General features: G+C 40.1%; 1 protein-coding gene across 1 annotated transcript; it reads left to right on the forward strand.

Annotated features, from left to right (window-relative positions):
• The first annotated feature begins 1,491 nt into the window (after positions 1-1,491).
• On the forward strand, positions 1,492-17,683 carry ism1 (isthmin 1). The gene is made up of 6 exons (XM_077582961.1): positions 1,492-2,221; positions 9,379-9,603; positions 12,241-12,493; positions 14,685-14,828; positions 16,221-16,310; positions 16,481-17,683. The coding sequence occupies exons 1-6, from the start codon at positions 2,096-2,098 to the stop codon at positions 16,996-16,998; spliced, it is 1,356 nt and encodes a 451-aa protein (XP_077439087.1). The 5' UTR covers positions 1,492-2,095; the 3' UTR covers positions 16,999-17,683.
• Positions 17,684-21,343: the final 3,660 nt, after the last annotated feature.

Raw genomic sequence — 21,343 nt, forward strand, 5'->3', positions numbered from 1 at the left:
ACACGTGGCTTGGGGAGAGCGGGGATCGAACAGCCGACCTTCTGGTTACTGGACAACCCTCGTTACACCCTGAGCCAAGGCCGCCACAAATTTGTTTTTTATTAATTCATTCATTATTGAGGAATGAGGGCGTACCGATACCAGGTATCAGTGTCGTATGGAGGACTGAAACTGCCAAAAATAAATAAATAATATTCCCAAATTTTAAATCAATATAATAATAAATGCCTTTTTTACGTTACTCTTTCGCCTAGTTGGAACTTTGCAATGGTGTTTTTGTTGCCTAAAAAATTATTTAGGGCATGGCACAAAGTGCACCTGTTGTTTTGCCACTTAAAGCTGCTCTATGTATGATTTTGCCCAAAAATATCTTGGCAATAGAGTTTTTTATGTGAGTGAAATGACTGAACATGTGACATTGAATCCATGCATATTTCATATATTTCTTTTGTTTGATAGAGTTTATCATTATTATCATGGTGTCTTATTTGTATTCATCAGTAGTGTTATTTATTTCATTATTAATAAATTTCATTGTGTATATATCTTGTATTTTTTTTTCTTATTTTTATTTTTTTTACCTTTATGGACCCCAGGAAGATTAGCTTTTGCACATTGCAAGAGCTAATGAGGACCCAATAAACAAACAATAAACAATATTTGACCATTTATGACTCACATTGGGTACTCCTGCAAGTCTCTGGCCAATAGTTTTCAGTCTGGATTTGAGTTTGAATTTCCCACCCTCTGCCTGCGGATGTGACGTCATGCGCGCTGTGGGTCCGTGAAAAGGGAGTGTGCAATTTCATTTTTCAGCCACACGTGGCAGTAGAGATCCAACATAAATGTTCCTGCATTGCGCAGCTTTAAGGCTTAAGTCTTTTAAACAATACCTGCACTTTCAGCGCTCTATATCAAACATTCAAATTATGGCCAACTTTTTTTTTTAATTCATTTTCATGCACGTACAAACACAATGCACACTTGGCTTATTGACATTTGCGGAATTTTAAGGGGAAATGCTATTTTGGGATATATGGGTCTTCTTTTAAAATGATCTGTCATTGTTTTGTTTTTTTGATGAATTTTTTTGTAGGCCTATCAAAAGTACTAGTGGTATCGATACTTTGTATAGGTAACTACTCAAGAGTTGAGTAAGGTCTAAAAAAAAGTTTAAGTCATATTATTTTAAAAGTAATTCAACCATGGATATTGAAATAAAGCAAACAAATGTACTTTTTTTAAACGTCACAGACTATAAATCAAAAGACTAGTAATTAAATGTGCAATAAAAAGTGCACGTTGTCAGGCGGCACATGGCTACCCCGCAATTATGCAGAGAAGCTAAAAGAACACGAAGAGGCACAAGAAGAAGAAAAAGGCTGAAGGGGTTAACAGGGGGAGGGCGCCCACTGTGAGGCGGTGGAGGAGGGTGGGGTGTATGCTATAAAAGTCACTCAAGAGAGCCCGTAAGTCAAACGTGCCATGCTCGTTTGCTTTGCCCCCCCTTCCTCCTGCAGGATACCTTGAGGTGCGAGACCCCCTTCCTACTCGCACCATCGACCTCCTCTTCCGCACCCCGCCACCATTATGGAGGACTTCTTGAAGAGAGCGGAACACGCGAGCGAGGACTCAAAAGGTCGAAGACATCTTTAAGAAACTTGCTTGGTTCCGATCCAAACGGGCTCTCGTTGCGTGGCCAAGCCGTCACATGGCGCACGATGCGGACAAAAGCGGAAACGTTTCTTAAGTGGCCTTTAGGACGAAAAAGTGTGAATTAAGGAGTTGATGCGCTACGAACTGGATCCGAACCAGCAGATCCACACGTGTGTTTCTCTCCAAGTGTAAACAATTAGTTATTTATTCCGTGAGAAGCCCGCCAGATCTGCTTTAGCACCTTCATCCCGAAGTGGACTTTTGGGGGACTGCGTCGATCCGTTTCCCCTCACTTTTTGCATTGCTGATCCCCGAAGTGGCTCCGAAGTGGTGTTGCGGCTCCTCGTCCCCGGCGGATCCGGAGATCGGAGCCTCTGCACCGGGCGGAGGCGGAGCCGCAGCGACCTCGGAGGCTCCCAAGGGCGGCCGCGTCAGGAGGATGGTGCGGCTGGCTGCAGAGCTCCTGCTGCTCCTGGGACTTCTCCTCCTCACCTTGCACATCACCGTGCTCCGGAGCAGCCCGCTGCCGCCGGCCAACGTCAGCCTGAGCCTGGATCAGAGCGAGGTGAGCCCGGCGGGGGTCTTCGCACTCACAGATGGGTCTGATCAAATATGAGAGTCTGTTGACACATGTGCGGAAGCGAGGCTGTCCCCAGGGTGTCCCCCGGGGATGGCAGTCAGTCAAGTCAGTGAGCACGCGGGGTCAGGGGTCAGCCCCTCCAACCGCAAGGCTGACACACCCCCTGTTGTTGTCCTGCAGGGGGGGTTTAAATGCTTGCCACGGGCACTTCTCTGTCATCATGCACACATCACTGTCATTTTGGGTGATGAGATAGACGGGTCAGAGGTCAGGCGGACCCCTAAAATGCACCCCTTTTGTCTTCCAACCTGGTGGGCCAGTGCCTTGCTCAGGGGCACCCCAAAGGTAGTCAGGAGGAACTGTACGCATTAGGACCTTCAACTGCACTGCTTTTTGAACCATTTGCACTACAGCTGTCAAAATTAATTGATTTTGACAGCTAATACATGATCAAATTCATCGACAGCTATTTGCACTTAACTTGATTAACAATGTAAAAAAAATGTCATAAAAAATGTATCGATTGTGCATCAAATACGTTTAACTTTTTATTATTTTTTAACCATTTTTAAGTAGGTCTCCCCCCAAAACTGATAATGCAGATCTTGACAGATAATGGTAATAAAGTATAAAGTGATAAAGGTAATATATATGTTCATTTTTCCGTCGAAAGTCCTCCATTTAATGTTTTGAAAGACTAAGACTATTTACAAGCAAAAGTTGGAGTGTTAAAAGATTGGTGTTAAATGATTCAGAGTTCATTTCAACCCCCAAAGTGTATTTTTAACACTGAATGATTTAAATGGATGCCAGTGTTGAAGCTTTTTTATTTATTTTCATAATTGTATTACATTTTGGGTAGGAATATTATAATATCAGTCAGGGCTTTTAAAATTATATTATTGGTGAAAATATTATATTATTGTTTTTTTTTGGGTAGTACATTTTATTTCATTACATTTTCAGGACATTATTACATGGTGCTACAGTCTTTCATGAAAACAGACTGATTATCTTTAGGGTTTAATCAAAACAAGACATTTGTGAACATCTGCTTTTACTTTGGAAAACAAAGACCAAACCAGTAACTGAATCGGTTTCAAAAGGGTTGGTGAGTACAAAAGTCTTGTGTGATGTTTAGCTGTTTTTTTAATCACTAAACAATACCAAATAAACAGCAATAAAACAGCAATAAAAGAAAAAGGTTGTGTAATTTAGTGACTAATTGACAAAGGGTAACATTTTGTTTGCTCTGTAGTTTAGAACATAACGACACGACCCCACCAAATTTCACAAGGGGAACATTTGTCAACATGTCACCTCTTAAGAGATGCTGTAATAGTTTAACTGCCTATTTTAACAGCAGTACAAAGCACACAGACAGACACCAGTCGAACCCCGAGTCCTGACCCAAAGGTTAGGTCTGGGATCAACAGGCTTTTTAGCCAGTGTTGAGCATCTCCGGCTGCTTGTTGATATATTTTTAGTCTGCATCTGCATCACAACAAATATTTTCTTCACGTCTCAATGATGAATTTATATTTTTTATAACCAATGGAATGGTAACCACACACACACACCATCACCAGCTTAATTAGCACTTATGAATGACAAGAATGTTTCCCGTAACTTAAGGATGGTATTGGAACTTTGCGTTACTGTTAGTACCATCACAGCAAGTCTTATGTTCAGCTGGATGTGAAGACATGCAAAGCGGAGGAAATATGTCAAGAATGTGTGGAATATTTGACACACGGCCAACTGTTTGATTGGGCAGGCAGGGCGAGGACCAGGACGAGTACCCCCTCACCCGCCCCCACCCTGCAAAAAAAGCTTAAAAAATATCGAACACAAACTACTAAAATAATTTTAAAAATGTCTTTAGCTGTTTGTTTACACTGTTCACCCTATTAGTAAAAACAGTATATCTTATGCTGTATCCACTGCATACCCACTGTGCGGATATGCTCCAGTGGTCCGCCACAGAGCAGTGATGTAATCTTTGAGTGAGGCTTGTCACAACCCAGGAGGTGCATTGTCATTCCAAGGTGTCAGATTGAAAATGCTAACCACAGAGGCACCAATGACAGAATGCGGCTCCCTGCACCTGCAGCATTGCAGTGTCAAATGGAGGCAATGTCACACACAAACACAGTGTTGTGCAAAATCATAGGCCACATTGCATTTGTTATTCAAGCAATTATATTTTGCCAATATAGTGGAGAGTGGTTTCTTTATTGGGTTACTACACAGGACTAGTAGAGATAAACTGGGGGGACATGTTCAGAGAAAATAGTCTTTTTCAAGCCGATGCCGATTTTTTGTAAAAAAACAAGCAAAAACAGATTGATTAAAATATATAATGCATAAAATTACATTAAATTACATAAAATGACCTTATCAACAAATTTCTTTACATTTTGAATATTTAGGTACCCGAAGTTATTATGGTGTATATATAGATTTATTTTTAATAAATAAAGAGACCTGCAGCGTCACTTGTGTACAACTGCTTTAAACGGTTACTGTGCATAAAGGTAAAAATAATCTGCAAACATCGTCTGTTTGGCTGATGATTATTGGCTAATGTTTGAAGGGCCATGATTGGTCGCTTTAATTGACCAGCTGATTAATGGGTTGGGCCCTAAAACTTAAACTCTTACAACTGGGGATGTCAGCACAAAATCTTTCGGCTTCTGCTAGAAATCAAAGAAATGGCAGGAAAAGCCTACTAGAACAACTGAACTGTATTTGGTGTTATTCAGAGGCACTTTAAATGGTGGCATTTACAGTATGTGCTGACTAGAATTTGACATGAGTGAATGTTATTGGTTGTTTATGAAGAGCCGCAACCCCAGATATTACAGATTGAACAGGGGTGTGTTTGGCCTTTTTTTTTTTTTTTTGTGATCGACTGAACATCGTATAAATCTTCCAATTAGGGTTGAAGAGTTAAAGCATTTTTTTGCGGTATTGTTTATATATATATACAGTATATATATATCTATATATATATATATATATATATATATATTGAGAGGAGAAGCGGTTAAGAAAATGGATGGCTGTATTTAAATTATGTATTTTATTTTATTTTATTTTATTTTTTACCGCATTTTTGCGGTATTGTTTATAAATATATACAGTATATATATATATATATATATATATATATAAATAATTGTATTTAAATTATTTATATAAATATTTTATTTTATTAATTTATTTATTTATTTCGTTTCCTTTTCTGACACTTTTAACAATTTTCACAATTAAGCAATGTACTGGGTCATTTTGACGCTGAAGTTTTTTTTTCTTTTTTTTCTGAGAAACAAATTATAACAGGAGGGTTAAAGACCGTCTTTCATCATCAATCTGTTGCATCTCAAAACCTCTCCCTGCTGTCTGTGACCAAATCTTGTCAAGTCTTGGTCAAATCTCACGCTCTTGTGAGTCTAAACAAAGAAAGGGTATCATGGCGGCGCCAGAGCGGCACGTCTCCAAGAAGGAACATTTGGCGACATTTTGCATTCATCAAGAATGATGACAATTTGGAGACGATTTGCAAAATATGCTGTGCTGCTTTGAAGTTCATCGATGCGGTGGCACGGCAGCACAGAATTCCGGCAGTGTATCATGATTTACATCTTTATTTGACATATGAAACTTATATTAAAGATTTGAATTATAATTTTATTTTGTATTTCTTTCATGATTTGTAATGTAAACAAAAAATGACTGGTGTGACCAGGCAAGTTGCTTTAGTTTTCCGCCTGCGTGAGTGCAGTGTTGAGAAGCATCTGGCCCAATGTGCAACGGCCTTCATTTCCTGCCAGCCCCCCGGGGGGAACGGACCCCTGAGTTGTTCCCAATTGAAAATGGAGTTATGCCCCTTTAAGCAGCCGTCACAAAGTGAAAAAAGGGGAAGCGGGAAAAGAACAGGAGCGAGAGTAAAGGGGTGTGCGGGGAGGGTGGCTTGTGTGCATGTGTTCATTCACGGCTTTTGAGAGTAGTGGGGGGGGTGACACCCTGGGGGGCCCAGATGAACTGAGGGACCGTGTGTCACTTTTGATCTCCAAATTAAAGCGCACGGCTCATTGAGGAGGATTGCACGGGACTGAAGGCAAGTGGAGCGCAGCCGGACTTTTTTTTAAATATATACACATTTTTTTGGACCACTTTTAATATGCTTCTGACTCTGGACTATATTAAAGACAAATGAGAAAACAGCATGTTGTTTCCCCTCAATTTCCACTGAGGCTCATATGGAAAAGAGAGATGTGCTCACTTTGACACTATCAGGAAGTGATGGAGGTTACACCACTCAGACGTAATTCCTTTCTCATGACTAATTCGCTCTTCTTTTTTTTTTTCAACTACGGGTTTTTGGCTATTCGTTTGCTGAAATACTCGTCTGTAATTTGAGCACATAATGTGGTTGGCCCTTTACACCGCTGATATCGACATATTTGTGCTTGTGAATGAAAGCTACTTAAGTAGTTACAATTTATTAGTTATTCATCTAATAGTGTAATACTTTTCATCCCCATTAATCTAAACATGGTATTCTAATTAATATTGCGTTTGTGGAATATGAGTTGAGGAGCAAAACCTGCACATTTTTAGCCATTTCAGTGGGTGGTCATTTTGCCACTGTCCACTGAAAATGACCTCACAATTAGCTCACCTGTTTTCTGAGTTTGGTCATGTGCAAGCAGAGCTGTGATTGGTTGTAACCTGAACAACTGTGATGCCATCTTCAGTCCACGGCAAGTGACGCAAAATGGCCGACCTCTGAGATAGATAAAAATAGGTGGATTTTGCTGCTTTATTCGTAGTCCACAAGCACAATACTGAAATTAAAAAATGATAATTGAATTAAAACACAATTAAAACAAATTAAAAAAAACTGTTACAAAAAAGTAATATTTTAAGTAAATTCCTAATCCAATAGTATTTTTCAATGTTTTGGGATTTATTATTTATTTATTTATTTTTTTAGATTAAGATATCACCTTCCAAGCATTGCATTTTTTTCCCAAGCAAAATTAACCATACATTGAATGTTTTAGGGTTTGTTTTTAGTGTGTTTTAAAAAATATATTCTTTAGAACTACCCCCTTCATCGTTTTAAAGCGATACTTGACTCATTGAGCCATTTTCAGCAATAAAATGTTAACATTTTGCTCAGAATTAATTTGATAACTTTAATGTATAATCAATACCTTTAAAGCTAATTTTGCCACTTGTGGTCGACTGAAGATGACATCACCTGTGCTGAGGAAATAGGTAACGACCAATCATGGCTCACCTTTTCTGGGTTTGTTCAGCAAACTGAGCCATGATTGGTCGTTACCTATTTCCTCAGCACAGGTGATGCCATCTTCAGTCAACAGCAAGTGGCAAAATGAGTCTTTAAAGGTATTCATTGTTCATGAAAAATAATGAAGTTATCACGTACATTATAGACAAAATATTATCTTCTTACTGTTGAAAATGGCTCACGGAGTCAAGTATCCCTTTTTAGTATTGAAATGTTATACTTATAACACATTTAAAGGCCGGTATCCTATTAAAAAAAATGTTTTTCTTCCTCATAGAAAGTATTGCAGCCATAACATGGCCAAGCAAACTTCTAAAACATAATGTATGTTAATGTTTTTATACAAATATATTACATACAAATACTGTATAGTACATACTATATAGCGCTATATAAATAAAGATTGAAGACTTGACTGTAGACGTTTATGCTTCCACTCCGGTCAAATTGATGCCGACACTGTCAGACTATCTTGATTTTCTACTGTAGATGTGCTAGATATTGGTTTGCCTTCAAGTTTTTACAGCTTGCATCAACAACTGGCAGTCAGTTTACGGTCTGCAAAATAGTTGACGTGAGCCACGCATAAATCAAACGGTATTATGGTCTTAAAGCTAAAAAGTGAAACGACACGACTGTTGCAATGGGAAGTAGGATCATACTTTAAAGTTTGACATGACATCATCTAAAGTGGAGTTGGGATTAGATCATTTGACTGACTGCCACGTGTATAACACAGCATCTGACAACAGAATATTCACTGGATCAGATTACACAGAATAATTAAGGATTTACCCCCCGAAAAACAGTCTTGTTGCGTTTCATGATGCAATTATGTATTATTTTGATGAAATAACAGCAGTTGTATCTGAAGGATAAAGTCTGCTCATGTTAACAGCAACAGCAACAGCAAAGTATAAATCAGAATACATTAGAAAATGTATGGTTCTTTCTGACCTTTTGCAAACATTTATTAACAGTGTACTTAAATAGTCTTAGAATTTGCAAAGGTTTGCAATAGAATTAAAGTCATATGTACATTTATATTCCATTTATCTAAACTGTGCAGCTCCATTCGCAGGAACCTACACTGGCCCAGAGCGAACCTTGGTTGTGGACGAACATAAACACAATATTGTGCTATTTTTTTTACCAATATGAGCTTTTTTAAATATATATATTACCAACCTCCCCACAATATTGTGCTAATTATCCTATCGTGAGGTTCATATTTTGATAAAATCTTATCCTAACGTTTGGATATGGTTACATCCCTTGATTTGACCACCCCGCACCCTCCCCAGACAAATGCTCCTTTGGCTCCCAAAAACCCAAAGTAATGATTTTGCAATGTTTGCTTTGGGTTGACACTGCGATGGAAAACCATCACTTTCACACTAGTTGGTCTTTCAGCCAGCATCAGAGCGTGCTATATGCGTGCACTGCATATTACTATGTTAAAATATCGACATCCTCTGTCGGTTAAAACAGGATAAGCATTCAGTCCAACACACACTGAAAGCAGTTGCTAGACAGATGATTTAGGCCGATTATGTTTTGGCTAAAGCAGACTGCAGTTTCTGGCTCGGCTATTTGGAGCTCACACAGTTGAGAGAGATTTATGGCGGAGGTAATGTCCACATGAATGTCTTGTCAACATGGGAGATCATCCTAATGTTGTTGGATGTGCACACGCCAAGTCGCATACTCTGAGGTTGTTTTTCTCATTCACACCTGACATTTAAAGGATAGTAAAACTGTCTTGTATCAGGGTTTCACAAACCAACGATAACATACGTTCCTTTCCTCCCTTTGGCAGAATATCATCCACGCACAAAGCAGCTCATTGGACCAACGGACTCCCGAAGGCTCCTGGCGGTCTGGTGCAGACCGCCGCTTCACTCATCGGTCCTCCGCCCTGCCGTGGGGGCAAGGCGCTGGCAGTAACGTCCACAAAGATGGCCCCGGAGCTTTCCTCCTGGATCTGCAGAATTTCCCCGACCTCTCCAAAGCTGATATCAATGGGCAGAATCCCAACATACAGGTGATCATGTGTGACTGTGCACCTGCCCTCGCCGCTTTTCATGCTTTCACTAACTCGTAAGACATGGCTACTCAACCAATCAGGACAGGAAGGGCGAACAGGAAGATGGAGAATAGTTTGGTGCACATCACTGACCCTCCCTTTCTTCCTTGCGCTCCTCTGCCTCCCCCTCTATCCCACTTCCTGGGATGTAGTGAAGCTTAGACTTTGAGGTCTCATGTCCATCATAATGACATGTGAAAGGCAGACATTTGCCCGCAATGCTCGGCCTCACGCAGGAATACAGCTGGCGGCTTATGTAAATTTGTGGCGAACCCTCATCCATAAATTCCTCCGGGTGCAGATGGCCGACTAACCAGCGCTATGTTTAAATGATTCTCCGGTTTTAATCTAGCAAGGGGGTCCCTTCATTTCTGCGAGCATCACCGCTAAATCCGAGGACGAACAAAGTGTATTAACATCTCAAGATGTGGGAAGAGAGAGGAGCCACCAATTGAGCAAGGGCGTGAGGCTGTGGGAGAAGAGGGGGAGGAGGCGGGGGTCTTTGATCCTGGGATTCATCTGGCTTTCATGGTCTGGAGGAGGCTGAGGAGCCCTTTGAACTTTGTGTTTAGGTGGAGAGAGCCAGTGAGGTGGGAGGGTGGCTGAGGGGCAGGGGTGCTGGTCCCGGCTCATCTGGGAGGCACATGTGTTTGTACAGAAAGGGGGAGGGAGGGTTGGGGCTCGGGGTGGGGGACGTGGCTATCGGGAGGTGTCACCTCTTTGCACCCAGTTGATCCATTTGGTCGAGGAGAAGAACCATTAATAAGATTGGCCTCAGAGAAATTTTCATTTTCTCCTTGAATGACATGCAACAGTGACTACGTTAATTACGTTACTCGAATATTGGCAATAAATGTGCAAAACCTGAAAATTCTCAAACCCGAATAAGGCCCCTGAGGTACCCCATTTCTAACCCGATTATTTGAGTAAGCCCTGGCTGCAGAGCCCAGTTCAAAGCGTGGCTCAAAGTGGGATGGACCTAAAAGTTTCACTCCTCTCACACTGATTTACAACCTCTAAGTGCCTCCTTCTTCTTCTTCTTCTTCTTCTTTCTTTTTCTTCTTCTTTTTAACTACTGTATTTCCTTGGTGGCTTAAATGATCCGCGGTCTTATTACGCTTATAATTTTAACACTTTATTGAACATAGAAAATTACAAACTGACCAAAACCCAAATACTAACCTCACCCATCTGGGGAGTGTGCCCTCTGTTTGGGGCATTTGGTACTGAACCCATCCCATTCATTTGTATGTACAGGACATCTTTTGAAGATGGCAAATCCAGGTCCAAAAAGTAAAAACCCTGCCACAGTTTGGCTTTAGCCCCTTGTGCGCTAGCACCCTAGCAGGTAAATGAGCACACGGGTAGCTAGCTAGGGAGCTCGCTTGCTAGCACCTGGGGCTAATGTCAAACTGTGGCAGGGTTTTTACTTTCTGGACTTGGATTTGTCACCTCTGCTTTTGAACCCAGTAACCTCGACCATAGATATCGATAAGAACACTACATGGCTCATGCGCCTAAGCCAATGAAAAGTACTGTAAGGTTGTCACAGGGCGGCCATCTTGGGATAGGGCTGCTCAAGTACCCATAACATTACAGTCAATAGAGTACAGTAGATTGCTCAACTTCCCCAAATTGTTATTTTTGTTGTTAGATACAGTATGTGACATGAGATGACACAAACAACTATGCCGTGTTTTTCAGAAAATAAATCTGAGATTTTAAAATGTAGCCTGAATCATAGCCACATTAAGAAGGTTTGTAATAAACCAATCCGTTTATAAATCCTTCAACAATTCACTGAGTTAGGAGTATTTCCATCCATCCATTTTCTTAACCTTTTATTCCTCACAAGGGTCGTGGGGGGCGCTTGAGCCTATTCCAGCTGGCTTCGGGCAGTAGGCGGGGTACACCCTGAACTGGTTGCCAGCCAATCCAGGAGTTACGAGTATTTAAGTGGGTAAATTATCCACCCTATCACCGTCTACAGCACGGACACCAGAGCAGTCCCCTGTCTTAAGATGGCAGACCACGCTGCCGACTCCGCCTTGAGCCATCTAGTGTTCTTACAGATATAATCTTGGTCTTTTTAGTACAGGAACTACATGTTAAACGACTGACTGACTTGAATACATTGATTTCTCTGCAGCGTTTTCATGTTATTTTCTGTCTCTACGGAGAAAATGCCACCGTGTGTTTATATACACACACATATATATATATATATATATATGCGCATGTGTATATAAGTTTGGAGCGAGAAGGAAATCGACTACTTCATTAGTGTGGTGAGCGACATGAATATAATGTCTTTTATTGACCGTAGAAAGTTAAAAGCGGAAGTGATGTCTATTTGTGTAATATCCGTACGTCGGGTTATCCCGAATGTTTCAGAAACCGGAATTTTGACCTTCACCCGAGTATTGACTTGGCTTGTTGCTGACATCAGGGAATGTCAGCAACAAGCCCTAATGTTCATCCTCCATCTAATGGATCTTCTGTTCTTGAATCAGCGTCTTTTCGACCCCCAGGCCAAATTCTTCTAAAAGAATAGTCAGCATGACTCTGAAACTGCCTTTCTTCTTTTTATGGAAGGTGACAATTGAGGTTGTGGATGGATTGGAGGCACACGAACCAGAAGAAGGCCACCGCAAGGTGAGCAAACCGAACTGGGCTTCTCCTAACTGGAGAAACTGGTGGCCTCGCACTTCCTCCAGCACTCATCAAGGGCAGGAGCACGATCGCTCCTTCGGAAGCGACGGTGAGGACAGCAACTTCTTGAGGCCGCCGGCGGACTGGGACCGGAGAGGAGGCGCAGGAGACAGAGGCAAACCCCAAATGGAATATGGTGAGAAGCGCAGCAGCAGCAAAGAATATTTACAGTAGAATTCATGGTCGAGCATGTCCACATTTGGCCACGGTTTGATGTAAGATGTATAATTTACAGATTTGCTGATTCAGGCTGTCACCATCACAAGTGCTGCTATCCCCAGACAGGCTTTTGGCAGCGCTTGCTTGAAACCTTTTAACACTCTTTTATGAGAAGGATTCCTCTATGGTGTCGAGCTCGCTAGGTGACACGATTTAAATGCTTCTTAACATCAAAGTTGAGCAGCAGGAACGAGGCCAAAAGCACTGCTGGGCCGCCTCGCCACTCTCAAAACACTCTCCAAGAGTAACCCCGCACTTAAATCAGCTGTGGAAGAATTTACACTCACTGTCATACAGTATGGTGCAGTCCGAGTCCTAGCATGCCCAAACCAATGCGGTGGAACAGGAATGCGGCCGCTGTGGAAAATGTCACTTTATCCGCTCACACTTTGACTTAAGCGGTTAGGCGTGCGACTTTATAGTGATTTCCTGTCAAACCCAAGTCCATGTCCAATGTTTTTAGCTTATCACCGTGGTCAGCTCTTGTTTATCTTTTACGTCGTGTGACACTAACAGGCAGGGAACTGTCCAATCTTCAGATCTCAGAGATTTAAAATCGGGAATCAGAATTGTGAAGTCAGTTCTGGGAATGGTGGATAACATTTTTTTATTTTTAGTAGTCACCGATACCGATACCATGTGTTCGATACCACCAGTATTTTTGATACATAAAATTTCTCAAAATAAACAATGACAGATAATTTTAAAGAACAACATATAATATATCTCAATAGAGTATTTTACTTAAAATTGCATGACATTCATAGCAATTGTATATTCTTCTAATTTCTATTGTCTAGTTCCTGATCTTAAATTGGCCACATGAGAACGAACTGACACCTCTCAAGCAACAAGTAAATTTAGGAGTTATTACATCAGGATACAAATGCGGACGGTCATATGTCTCACTTGCCCTTTGGTTATAATTAGGGGTGTCAAAATTAGTGTGTTAATTTTGAGCAGCAGATACGTCCATGTCAAAATTTAGCAGTAATACATTTGCATATATTTCTGGTTGACTGCGGTTAAGTTGTAGTTTACCATTTTAAAAATGTACAGATTAGATAGCTCTTAATATGAAAAGAAAAATTGCACTGAGCTGTCACCAATGTCTTAAAAATACAATTACGCCATCTAGTGGCAAAAAAATGACCTCAACACAAATCAATATCACACTAATTTTTTTACAGTACATCTTTTTAATTTTAACTTAATTTTATGAATTATTATGAAGTTACTGTATCAGTGACTAAAAGATGCAGCCATATTTCTATTAGTTTAACATTTTTCAACTTTTACGTTAATAAGAGAATGAAAACTTTATATAAATATTGTACATGTACAACAGATATAAAGTTTTTGCGATTAAAACATTTAATCGCCTGACACCCCTAGTTTAGTTATAATATTTTATTGTGGAAAAGAAGGAGCTTTAGATGTCTATCTGTTCATGATAAGCGACAGATGGCAAGGAGCGGGAGGGGGGGGGGGGTTGTATATAAGAGGGTTTGGACCTTGTCCAGAAATACTTCCATCCCAACATATTAATTCTCCTCATTGATGGAGTGCTGCTTTCCAGACGAGCATGTCAGCGAAATCTGTGTTTGCATATGCGGCGGTGCAGATGGGCTCCGGCAGTCGAAGAGCCGACTGTAACTGTTTCCATGTATGCCCATTACCGCCATGTGCTCGACGATAATTGGACTTAAAGAGGATTTCTTGCCAATTCACTTCCCATTTTCAACGGGATGAATCACGAATAGAACAACTAAATGGTGTCCAGGGTGCGCCTCCACTTGGAAGCGCTGCGCTAAATGTCTTAAATCATTGGTGGAATTTGCTAAATCCATGCTTGTTTCTCCACTCACTGACTGAACACACACACACTGATCATTGCCTTGGCATTATTTGTTTAACAATCATCCATTAGTTGATCCAATCCATACGTACACAGAAAAGCTCATCTGGGAAATACTTTACGGGGGGAACCGAGAATGTTAAGCCCACCGCACTTCCCCTCTCATGTGGTCCCCTACTTATTATTAGCGGGGAAAGCTAATAGAGTAAAAGTTCAGCACAGCGTTGTAATCATTTTCTCTCCAATTCAGACTACATGGATGGAGAGGGCGACTGGAGTAACTGGTCAGTGTGCAGCGTCACCTGTGGGAATGGCAACCAGAAGAGAACCAGGTCTTGTGGTTACGCCTGCACTGCCACTGAGTCCAGAACCTGTGATATGCCAAATTGTCCAGGTAAATATTTGATGTTGGCATCATAATTAAAAATAAAGCCTTTACAACATTTTGATAGACACTCAACTGAGGTTATCATTTAACACTATATTAGTGTGGTTGTAGTTTGGAGTGGGGAATAATAACACTGCAACTTAAGAATTGATTTTCATAGTTTGGTTCCCGCTTTTAGCAACGTGAGAGAACATAATACTATTTACACCTCACAGTTTGGGGTACTAAAGTTCTATAACCCTGCAAACTACAAGCACAATAATAACTCAAACTAGAATGTACTTAGTGGAGTGTAGACATCCTTATTATTCCTCAGTCCAGTCCCAACAGCCAACAAAAATTAATAACTAGTCAAATCACAACTAATCCCTCAAAACCGAGTACTGTACATTTGAGAACAAATTTTAAATAATTATTTTTGATTTAGCTCTCGTATTGGCTGTCTACATTGTACTTCAACTTATTAAGCTTAGAGTAGATAATTAGGTAGTATATTATATATATTAATGAATTGATGGAGTTTAACTTAAAATAATGTATAAAGCCCATTATGAAATCTTACCAATTAACATGCAAATCAAAAAAAAAGTGAGTACTAATTAAGAGGAACAGATATTTTTCCAAACCTAAATAAAGAACAAAACAAAAAGAACGATGCATTTCAACTCAAGGTGTCAGTTTGTGGAACAATCTGGATTATAAAACAAAATCATTCAATTTTTTTTAAATTGTTTATAAAAGCACAATTTCTGGAAAAATATAATTAACACAAGGCCATTTAATTAAATTATTTTGTTTAATTGTTACTCAGAAAGCATCTTGACTGTTTGCTGTCATTTATTTTGTGTTGACCTTTTTATTTTTTTCTGTATGTTGTTGATTAGGGACGGATATTGAAAGTTTTAATTCTTTCTGTCCCCTTTTATTTCCCTTTCTTTAAAGAATGAAATTCATTTTTTGAATGGAATTGAATGTGGACATAGGTAGATGTGCCCGTGAATTTTGGTGGCGATTGATTGTGGGGGTTTTTACGTTAAGCCATGTTAAGCTTTTCAACGTGAAGCGTTTTTATCCACCTCAGAGGGCGGCCATTTTGTCACTTGCTGTTAACTGAAAATGACATCACAGTTGTCATGGCCCTCATGTAATGACCAATCACAGCTCAGCTTTAGAAGACAGGTGATCCATGATTGGTTGTTACCTGAGCCCTGTGACGTCATTTTCAGGTGACGGCAAGTGGCAAAATGGCCGCCATGAGAAATGGGTGGATTTTGCTTTTTTATTCATCTTCTATAAACACAATATTGATCAGAATACTGCATAGAAGATATTGTTTTTTAAAAATGGGGTTGACTTGAGGTCAAGAAGATACTGTAATCTGTTCCACACTTCACTTAGGTATTGAAGATGCTTTCAAGACCGCTGCGACTGAAGTGAGCCTGCTTGCCGGAACAGATGATTTCAATGCCACTGAGCTCTTTGGTGTTGGTATGTTTCTCTCTACACACCATCCCTCACTGAAATGTTCCCACTCTGTCAAAAGCACTTCATCAATCTACTGTTGCGGTCTGGCACTGTAACATTATCTCTCTTTATTGTTTTTATCATCCAATTCCGGAAAAGGATTTACCATTTTAAAGTGTCTCCATGTCTTGTAGACACCGACAGCTGTGAGCGATGGATGAACTGCAAGAGCGACTTCCTGAAGAAATACATGACTAAGGTGGCCAACGACCTTCCCAGCTGCCCTTGCTCGTACCCGACCGAGGTGGCGTACAGCACCGCCAACGTGCACGACGCTCCTTCACGCAGAAATTTCCGTTGGAAAGATGCCAGCGGGCCAAAAGAGAAACTGGATATCTATAAACCCACGGCCCGCTACTGCATTCGCTCCATGCTGACACTGGAGTCCACCACACTGGCCGCACAGCACTGTTGCTACGACGACAGCATGAAGCTCATCACGCGAGGCAAAGGCGCTGGGACACCCAATCTTATCAGTACCGAGTTCTCGGCTGACCTGCACTACAAAGTGGACATCTTGCCCTGGATCATATGCAAGGGAGACTGGAGTCGCTATAACCAGGCCAGGCCACCAAACAATGGACAAAAGTGTCACCACAACCCTCAGGAAGAGGATTACTACAAGCAGTTTGAAGAAGCAAGGGAATTCTAGCCTTGAAGATCGACAGAACTTCAAAATTGGATTGTTTTCACACGTTGAGGCTCAGAGGAATAAGACTAACTAGTCCCCTGACATAAGAAAACCTGAAAGGCATTTTGTTGTCTATCAAATGGAATTCTTTCAGTGTCGATTCCATTCTGCAATAAAGGGAGTTTCTATTCTTAAAGGGAAAAATAATACTAGCTTAGATATAAAAAAACAAAAAAAACAGTTTGAAGGTTTGTCTCTTAAGATTGTGTATGTGTGGTAAATATATGTGATTGTAGAAAAAGGGAATCCTTCAGGATGCAGTAAAAGACTTATTTTGTCACTGGCAATATCCAGGTTCTCATCTCACGTAAGCTTGTGAATATGGTTATTAAGCATGCACATTGCATCTATAATTTGTGACTGTGCCCTCTGCCTCTCCGAGGAAGACCTCCATTGTAAAAAGTATGCATTGTCTCTGTAAAGTATTTATTTTAGAAGTCTATTTCTGAATTGGTCATCTATGACTAGTCACCAGTTCACAAATGGTCAAATGCTAATTTGAGACTCCTCTCGCGCTAATCTTGCCATCAAGGTTGTCTTGAATTATGAAATAAACAATAATAGGGAGTTGAGGATGTGTGTGAATGCAATATTATGATAAAATAATTTCCAGATTATAAATCTATAAATAAAAGTATAAAATGTTGATGCCTGTGTGTTTCCTCTTTAGTCACTGGCTTTGCAGCAACTGGTCTTACCCTACTCATACCCTTTGAACTTTTTCATTTCGCCACCATATGAAACAGATGAACAGACAACTGCACACGTCAATGGTTTGTATTGAGATTTTATATGATGGACCAACACAAAGTAGCACATAATTGTGTGGTGGTGAAAGCTTGGTACATTTCTCAAATTTCTTGGTAGTGAAAATAGTACTTGTATTTTTCTGTCAAAGTTTACTCTTGATCTCATCTGGTCTCTGACTTAACTTGCTCGGACTTATGTGACTCAGACTTGACTCGGACCATGGTGACTCAGACTTGACTTGGACTCTGACCTTTGCGACTCATACTTGACTTGGACTCGCACCTTTGTATACGACTTGACTTGGACTCTGGCCTTTGTGACTCAGACTTGACTTGGAACTTTATGACACTGACTTGAATTGGACTCGCACCTTTGATTCCGACTTGACTTGGACTCTGGCCTTTGTGATTCAGACCTTTGTGACTCAGACTTGACTTGGAACTTTGTGACACAAACTTGAATTGGACTAGGACTTATATGATTCGGATTTGACTTGGACTCGGACCTTTGTGACACGACTTGACTTGGAACTTTATGAATCTGACTTGACTTAGACCTTGATGACTCAGACCTGACTTGGACCTTGGTGACTCAGACTTGACTTGGATTCGGACCTTGGTGACTCAGACTTGACTTGGATTCGGACCTTGGTGACTCAGACTTGACTTGGACTCGGACCTTGGTGACTCAGACTTGACTTGGACTTGATAACGGTGGACTTGACTACAGCCCTATTTCTGAAAGCAATTAATTAGACTTGATTGTATTTAGGGGTATCAGAGTACAGGGGGCTGAATACAAATACACGCACCACAGATTTATATTTGCTTAACATTTTGAAAACCATATATTTTTTTTTCCCCACTTCACAATTATGGGCTACTCTTTATTGGTTTATCACGTAAAATCTAGAAAAATAAAATAAAAATACACAATTTTGAGATTGTAAAATCACAAAATTAAAGTTTGAGGGTTATAAATATGGTTTCAAAGCACCGATAATGAGAAACTGGTTGAACAGACATACCGATTTCTTTCTGCCCCCAGAAATTAACACAAGCTTTCATTTTGCAGCAAACAGGCTGTATCATCTCAGCTTTGCCAATAGGATCAAACCGTTGCAAAGGACTTTCATCTGTTTGATCCACTGCAACACATTGGTCCCTCCTTTTGATGGGATTCCTTTCAAGGCTCGACTACTGAAAGAGCCTCTTGAATTATATTTGTCTTTGGAGTATCGTCACATTCCAGTATAATTTTTGCAGCACGCACACACACACACTGTGCAGCCTGTCTATCGAAGGGACCTCTGACCAGCTGCAGCCATTGTCACACAGAGGAAGCCATTCATGGCGCGCTCATTCCTCTAGTTAACTGTACGCCACAGCTGGCCAAGTGCACAGCTCGTGTTTACAATGCAGCAAGCTCCTTCCGCACTACCGTGTTCGCTTACTTTCCCAACTCCTCCAAAACTCCTCAATATGCACCACTTGACCACAAATATTTATCAGCAATGCATCTTCTCCAACTATAATGAAGCTGTAATTCTCTAAAGCTTCAAACTTCTTTATCATCAGATCCAAAGCCTGTCAAGTATTCTTTTAATGTGTGCTGTCCTCCTCGGTTACAGCATTGTTTGAAGCTAAGATTACAGTACACAGCCTGGATCGTTATCTATAGCAGGCCATCTGCTGCACAAGCCATTAAGAGCTTACGTGTTTGTCTTTATTTAGAAATATACGGACTGGCCACAATATTAGGTACAACTGCACAATCCAAGTCACAAGGGATTTAATGATTAAAATAATGCTTTTTGATTTCCATTGTGAGAGTGTCAATTAAGCTACATTTCTTAAATTTTATTAAGCTGTGGACAGTGCCGATTTCTGAGGGGCGGCACGAAACGAGGAGAAAAAAGTTCATACAATTTTTCAATACGAGCAGCGGCTGAAATAAACTGCATGTGAGGGGATTTATTATATTTTGAGGTGGATCTTCTTTTTCTCTCTCACAAAATTGATAAAGTAAAACTTGACAGATAATGTTATCTATATGTTAATTTTCAGTCCAAAATTCTACTTTTTGTGTTTTGAGAATCTAAAACTCTATTCACAGCAAAAATTGGAGTGTTAAAATGTTGGTGTTAAATGTTTTAGAGTTGATTTCAATCCCTAAAGTGTATTATTAACACTATTTGATTTAAATGGTGGTCAGTGTTGGAGTTATTTGACTGAGTTGATTTATTTAGTGTTAAACCAACTATGAAGAGAGTTAATCCATTTAAGCTCCGCCCACTTGATTAGAACTGCTCTGATGCATGTGTAATAAGGTATTACATTATTAGAATTTTTTTTAAATTACAATATCAGTTTGGATTTAGTAATTACATTATAGGTTAAATTATTACATTATTGGGTTTTAATACAATTTTGATCATGTTAAGGACACTTTTTATTACATTTTCAGGCGTTATTATATTTCAGAAAATTATTACATTATAGGGCACTACACAGCCCGATAATGATACCTGGTATCGGTACTCACCACCCCTAATTGTTTTCATTGGCCAACTTCTTCGGGCCGCAGGTGGACACCACTCAAGTCAAAGAATGGCTATTACTCCGACATATCTAGAAAAACATGCCAATTTACGGTTCATACATACCAGCAGCCTATTTTAAAAACTACAGAAAAAAACTTGCTGGTCTGGGTTGTGGGGCGTCACTGGAGGCTCACTTTTGTGATACTATTTTAAGGATACTTCTTTCGTACATTTCAAAGGATGCAAAGCACCATGTTAGTGGTATATTGTTAAGGATCCGAAAGGGCTTGTTAAGAAATATCAAGATATGGTTGTTGGTATTTTACCATCTATTTCTGTTGAGAACCAATAGATGTTGAACATTCAGTTTTTTAAATTATTTTTTTTAAGTTAACTTAAACATTTCTATAGCTCATATCTCCATTAAAAACTAGTGTTTAATGTCCATGTGCTCTTTAGGGGTCTGTTTGAGTTCAACGTTGGGGTTCTTTAAAAGTAGGGGATGACTCAGAAGGCAACTCATTACGGAGTTGTGTAATTTTTATCCTCTCACACTCCCTTCCCTTTCCTGCGTTGTGGAAGCATTTGGGCCACAATACCATATGGTTTGAACTCCACCATAAATGAAAAGGTCTGTCTTCTAATCTGGAATATCTGATCAGGAACTTCCTCCACCCATTCTGACTGGGAAGCACAACAGGGGCGGGGCCAATTGCTAGGATGGAAGGTGAGAACAGCTGAATAAACAGGTCAGGCTGTGGAAGACTGAAAGAGTACAGTGACATGATCTGGCTCTTTCTTGATTGGCTGTGTTGGCCCGTTTTCATGAATACATTTTTCACTCAACAAATGTTTTGGCCGGACTGTGAGCGTGCATCCACACTGCTAAAACTTTCCAGAATTTGTATCTTATTTTAGGTCATTATATAATACTCCCAAAAATCTAAAGGTTTAGTTATTATTATTATTAAAAGTTATTCATTTCATATAGAATATATACAAGGATATTTAATA

Source organism: Vanacampus margaritifer, chromosome 12 (assembly GCF_051991255.1).
Source record: "Vanacampus margaritifer isolate UIUO_Vmar chromosome 12, RoL_Vmar_1.0, whole genome shotgun sequence".
Taxonomy (NCBI): domain Eukaryota; kingdom Metazoa; phylum Chordata; class Actinopteri; order Syngnathiformes; family Syngnathidae; genus Vanacampus; species Vanacampus margaritifer.